Below are 6,929 nucleotides of genomic sequence, written 5' to 3' on the forward strand. Positions count from 1 at the left end.
GTAAAAGACAAAATCCTGAAAAATGCATCTGTTTTTCTCAAGAATATAATAATCTCACCCTAAGGAAATTAAAGGATACAGCAGGATGTATCAGCAAACCCCCATTAATTCAGGAAAGTCTTACATCATATAATGAGCAATATTTGTCGAGACACAAAATCAAAGTGAAATGTCTCTCACCAAAGAGGAATAGGAAAGAATCACCAACAGAAACCGAAATGTGTTATAGAAAACTGGTTCAGCCACCAAGCAAAATGAACAACCAGTTATACTGGAAAAATAGCACAGAAGATAATGTGAGCAAAAAAACCAAGCAAGAAAATTTAAACTTTTCATTGGAAAAAGAGGGGAAAAAGACATTTGTTTCTGAAAATAAAGCTATTCCTCATGTCCAGGTTTCAAGTGAAAAAAAGAAAAAAAAGAAAATCAAATATGGTGAGGATAAAACTAAATCTAAATGTGAAGTAACATGTCCACTTGTAACAGGTAACTTAAAAGACAATCAAGTAAATGGCATTATGGAAATTGATGAGTCACCAAAAAGTAGAGTAATAGAGTTATTAAATGCAGCTGGGTTTACAGCTGATAATAGAGAAGAGACTTGTTATAATTTAGGACTAAAATCTAAGGAAAATAAGCTGTCTCGAGCAAAATTACCTCAACGAAAGTTGCAGAGGTCCAAAAAGTTGCTTCATTCTCAATCAACACCAGATTTCAGTCAAGTTTCTCACTCAGATTCAGAGTTGCTTAAATTAGTTTTTAACAAACCTGCAACTAAAACCATTCTTAGTGAAAAGAACTCTCACACAAGTTTGAGTGCTGATTCTGAGCCTTTAGTTTTATCAGAGAAACCACTAAAAAAATTTCGAAGATTCAGTATTCGTAAACTTCTGGAGTTTGACAAGTTTCATAACCAGGAGATTTCGTCATATTTTAAAGCAGTTGATGATAAAGAAATACCAGTAATTAACATCAGTGACAGTAAAGATGATGTTACATGTGCCACTAAAGATAATGAAGAATCAATTAAACAAGTGAAGTAAGTGAAGTTCAGATATTTTATGTAGATATGTGTTTGAATAGTTAGTCAAGTGAAGTACAGGTACCTGTGTGTTTCTGTAGTCAGACAAGTGTGAAGTACAGGCCTCCCTTTTCTGGACTCTTGATTTTCTGGGCACTCTAGTCTTCAAAATCAATGGTTGATGTTGCATGTTTGCATTCATAGCTGCTGTCGTTGGCATGTCGACTTTCCTTGTCTCCTACAGGGGTCATAGTTCTGCAACTATTAGAGTGTCCTGATCCTCGACATCAGCCCTTTGGTCCATTCATATCAAGAATAGATTCCATCCTTATCCATGAGGTTGCTCAGCTGTAATTCCCACAGCGGTGGTGGTGACTACTGTATGCATTTGAGGTCTGTGGGGGCTCAGCTCTGAGAAATTCTGGATGTGCGGAAAACCTTTAACATGGATCCATAAGTACTACAGGTCCTTGATTTAGTATTAGTCATTCAGTTCACACTATCACCACTATTATCTGTCTGACCTGTAGCGTATCCCACAGATACTCGGATTTCAAAATTTCGTTCTAGAGCTATCAGAGTTTTGTTGGTCTAAGGGGCAATAGAGAGAGTTGTACCAGTTCTTCCATGGTTTTTATTCCTGTCTGTTTATTGAGCCCAATAAAACAAGAAATCGGTGTCCAGTCATTAATCTTTCTTGCCTATATGAATTTGTTGTTACTCAATGGTTCACAATGGAGTCATTCCTCACTCTACCTTGGCATTTTCTACCATGATGGTACATATCCAAGTTCGATGTTGCCAACTCCTATGTGCATACTTCTGTAGTGGTGGCATCAAGCCACTATCTACATTTTATGCACAAGGGTCAGGTGTTACAGTTCAGGTCTCTGCTTTTTGGACTAACATTGGCTCCATATGTGTTCTGCCAATTTGTATGAGTTTTTTCTCATCACATCCATTCCCTAGGCCTGTGCACACACCATTCTATGGTTGACTTGTTACTGCTGGCACCATCTCATTGGTTAGCAGAACATCACACCCAGATTCTATTTTCAGAGCAACGAAGGCAGGCTTCATTATCAGAGCTGAGAAATCTATTCTCACTCCAACACAATATATTGTCCATTTGGGTATCTTTTCTTATTCCTTCGAGATGAGCACACAGTGGTCTCTATTCAACCAATGGATCATGAACAACAATTCACTGGATTCCCCAGTTTCCTTATTCAGGTTCATCATTTTCAATCTCAAGCATAGTTAGATCGGAACAATACTATGATAAATGTTCCTCTACCACCACCTCATCCAGAGATCCATTTCTTTACAGATGCCTCTCTTCAGGAATGGGGTGTATGTCTCAATGTTCAGAAATTCCAGGGCCTATGGATGGATGACAAGGCTTTCCCACACAATGTTTTAGAACTTCTTGGTTTTGAAAGGGTGGTGTCTCACAGTCTGGACTTGTTAAGGAGAAAAATCGTCAGGCTTCACTTCGACAATCCCACAGTAATGTCTTCCATTTCCTGTCAAAGGGGCACTTGATCCAGGTCTCTCTGTTTTCGAAACTGGGGTCTTCTTTCTTGGGCCCACTCCTAACTTGTCATGTTCTGGGAGTGATGAATTTGGTGGCAGATCAATTGTCTCTACCCAAATAGATTTTCCCGATAGAATGGATGCTGCATTGCAAGGTTTTCCATTGGATTTGCTCACAGTTTGGAACACTGATGATCACCAATTAATTGTTGGTCCTGTTAATAGCACCAGATTGGTGGCTAAACCCTGGTTTCTACTTCTGCAGTACCTTCAAGAGTGCCTTCCACTTCCTCTTTAGCCATCTTGTTGAGGCAGCCAAGATCTGACATTGTACGTTCAACTGTCCTGAAGCTTATCAGGATATGATGTAAAGGATAACCAATGTTTACTATAGCTAAAACTTATCAACTTATAATGTAGTGGATACCCTTAATTTATTATAGTTAGTAACTTATCAAGTAATAATGTTGAGGATTACTAATGTTTATTATAGTTAGAAACTTGTCAAATAATATACAGGATCACCACTGTTTATTGCAGTTAGTAACTTATCAAATAGTAATGTAGAAAGGAGGTAATTATTATTAGAAATATACTTTTGATTTAAGAAAATGTTAAATTCCAAAACCTACATACCTATTCTCACACACTACAGCTAGAATACCACACTCATAAAATGGAGGGGCCGGTGTGTGTGCATAGATCATTGGTGTGCCAGTACGATGGGTGTGCCAATAGCACCCAAGTGGAGGAACTGCACTAGATCCAGAACAGTTATGCTCTTCACCCAGAACATAAATTGTGCAACTTGGGTGGCATTTACCACACTGCTGGCTAGGGTATTTGGACCACAATATATATTTGGGAGTGGATACCAATTTCTAGCTATACAGTGATGAGTTCCGAGCCACCAGAATCAGGATAAGGTAAGCAACACACAAGTGGATAAACCCTCTCCTGAACATGAAAACGTCCAAAAAGCAACACTCCAAACTCAGAATGACAAGATTCTTTATGTCATACTCAACCAGAGGAAACAGAACTCATCCAGTCCAGAATTATGAACATTCATCCTCACTCCCCAACTGTGTGGACAAGGTATATTTTACTTGCCCCCAGAATTATGGGAAGGATGTCGAACAAACTCTGCATTCGGGATTATGAGGAGACAATGGAACCTCTTCCACGAACAACGTACTGAACTGTTAGATCTAAAAAAGAAGGGCAACGCTCAACCCAACTGGATAGCTGATTGTCAAATCTGAACCAGTCTTATGAGTAGGCTCCGGCGTGGGCTGGTGCAATTACTATCAACATATGGGAAAAACATTCAAGGACCCAGTTCGGAGGGCCCCCAACTTCGCCTTCCTCTCGAAGAGTGTAGGAATAGCCTCTGTCCACCATCCCAGGAACTAGAAACTGGGTGTGGTGAGGACTCCCTAGATCCACTAGTAGGAAACAAAGAGGGTACAATGTGATCCTGTAAAAAAGAAGAAAGTGATCCTGGTAAATAACGAAAAGACACTATTAGTAATAAAGATACTAAAACCTTCTTATAATCTAGCGGATGCGAAGGTAGTCAAAAACCCTCAGAGAAGATACTGCCAGATCATGCAAATAATGTGAGATATAAGTATATGGAGGAGGTCCACATACCAACCCACGCAATGTCCTCCAGCAGACAATTTAACCAGGCCGCTAAGGACATAGAAATGCAATGAATCTGAAGAGATGTGACTCCCCTCCAAAGAGAGCCCACAATAACCAATATGAATCAATTCCATTCCCACCTTGAAAAATAACTAGGAATAAGTTCCAGGAAACTGAAGAATCCCAATGAATAAAAAGTCAGTAATATGGACCACGTGACACTTCAGGACTCTCAATGAGCATCACAAATGATCAAGATCCGATTGATCATAAATGTGAAAAATTGTGGTCAGATGAGTCGGTGAAAAGGTATTATCCCCTTCCCTGGCTGCCAGTGTCTTAGGGAAGAAGAATCTGTCTGAGTATAGTAGAACATAGGTAGAATGAAAGAGCATCCTGTGCACAATTTGCCAGCAGCAACAAAAATTAAACCTTAATGGAAATGTGATACATGGTACATGAGGCTAAGGTCTCAAATGGATGCACAGAAAGAGCATGAAATACCACCTTAATATACCAGTTAGGTAACTGAAACAGTCCTTTGGGAAGAAGAACCCGAAATGACCAAGAAGCCAGAGAACACCAGTGGCTTAAATAATTTCTGGCTTGCGTATCTAAAGGTAGTCGATAAGGTTAGCTTATATAAAACGATTGTGGAAGATGCAAAACCCTTGTGAAAAATCCAGGTCAAAAAACGAATTATGGTTGCCATTTCTGGATGAAATGGATTCATTCTCCTCTCCAAACACCACTATCTGTATGTATGCCATTGCCATTGATAAATGTCAAATATAGGACTATGCAAAGACTGAGACAGATACATGGCAACCTTAGAAGTTAAACTCTGATGCTGTGAGAAGGACCACATAACCTCCATGGATGAAATTTCTAACTACAATAAATATTGGATATCCTCTACATTATATCTTGATAAGTTACTAACTATACCAAACATTGGTTATGTTCTACCTTATTATGTCATGAGGAATAACCCATTTATTACAATAGGTGAAAGTGTATGGATATCCATTTTTATTGTACTTTATAACTCATCATATTACAGTGCAGGTTATTATTTGAATCATTAATGGAAGCTTTTGGTTTCTTTTTTCTTAATTTCCACTTAAAACAAGAAGTGAAGGAGGTTGTTCACATTTAAAGGATGTTTACTAGAATTATGACTATTTATTATTAGACAAATAATAACTAGTTTTATTTCTATGTAATTGATTGAATTGAGAAAAAGTTAGTGAAAACAGTTTCTAACTTCAGGAATATCAAGGAAATGACAGATGAGCAACTGCGGTGTATCTTTAACAAAAGTTTATCATTTCTTCAGGAAGTCCATGATGGGAAAGTAAGTATTGTTACATATCTGCTTGTTTGTTAATTTCCGGTATAAATTCTTTCCAAGGAACTTCAGCGATACAAGTCCTTTCTTAATTAAAACTAGTTTATTCTTTCTCGTTACAAACTTTGTAATACACTTAATTTCCACAGTCACTTTAAACTTAACAACCTTTATAACACACGCTATAAATCACAGTGATTCACACACTTTACTTATGGTGCCTACTGTTCCCTTGACTCAATTATCTCTATCTACAATCTATCTGCCAATTCTCTCTTTTCGATCTATCGCTGGCTTATATACTAAAAAAGAGGGCATCTAGCAAATGCTGGGATATTCGTGAGGTTCCCCGATAAGTCATGATCCTTCTAGAAACAACACCCAAGTAGTTTACTGTAGCTTGAAATTGGTGTTGTTTTTTTATATATCCATGATTACAGTTACAAAATGAAGAATCCTAATGTACATAATAGTTGAAACTATCCATGTCAAACAGTGTAATATGCTTATAATCACTGATCACTCTGGTATTGTTGTGTTAATTGCTGGTTAATGGATTGGCTCTCTATATTAAATGTGTTACTTTCACTAATATGTAAATATTTTCAATGAATTGTGCATATGATATTGATGTAACCTGTTTAAATAAAATATTTTTTTTAAACATGATATGATTTAAATGTTACAAAATTTAGTAATCTAATTCTAGTTGACACATTTTAACTTTGCCTTTAGCATGAATGTACACATATATGTCTTGAAAGTAGATGTGCTCAGGTATTGTATTTACCTGTTCCATCTTTTGTAAAACCTAATATTTTTATTGTATAAAACATTTTAGGAAATATTTTTCTCAGTTCTCATTGCATGACTAAATCAAAATATCTGTATCTGAAACTGTTTAACGGTCACTGGTTTTTAAACAATTAAATTGATCTATAAATTTAAGAATAAACTACATTTTTCCTATTTGTTTTTGTAGATTTTCAATCAACGACATGAAGATTTTGTACGTGGTGGTCAAGCAAGCAGTAAGACAGAAATTTTTACATATATTACGTATTCAAGTTAGATTTCCAAGCCTTAGTTTTACAATTTTTCAGCTTAATATGAGCAGATAACATATTTTACTTTTCTGCACTTTGTTCCTCTGTTACTTCATTATAGTGTGATCTAGTGTCATATGATAGCATACAGTTTATCCATAGTGTAAGTTTATTTTCTCTGTAAGTGTTAATTGTTTTCTCTCAGAACTTATCTCTGTCACTACAGGCTCTGTGGATTTCACCGATCTCATGAACCCCAAAGTAACCATCAGAGTTTTCATACCTATAACTCTAAACATAAACAAACTTTATGTATCTTGATAAA

The 6,929-nt window shown here is 36.8% G+C and overlaps 1 protein-coding gene across 1 annotated transcript; it reads left to right on the top strand.

Moving 5' to 3' along the window:
* Positions 1–6: 6 nt before the first annotated feature.
* On the top strand, positions 7–6,589 carry LOC111084477 (the record flags this gene model as incomplete). The annotated part of the gene is made up of 3 exons (XM_022381189.1): positions 7–1,039; positions 5,480–5,564; positions 6,541–6,589. Coding segments are annotated over exons 1-3 (955 nt in total), but the record flags the coding sequence as incomplete, so codon positions are not given.
* Positions 6,590–6,929: the final 340 nt, after the last annotated feature.

The sequence above is a fragment of the Limulus polyphemus genome, unplaced genomic scaffold (genome assembly GCF_000517525.1).
Source record: "Limulus polyphemus unplaced genomic scaffold, Limulus_polyphemus-2.1.2 Scaffold77095, whole genome shotgun sequence".
In the NCBI taxonomy this organism is placed as follows: domain Eukaryota; kingdom Metazoa; phylum Arthropoda; class Merostomata; order Xiphosura; family Limulidae; genus Limulus; species Limulus polyphemus.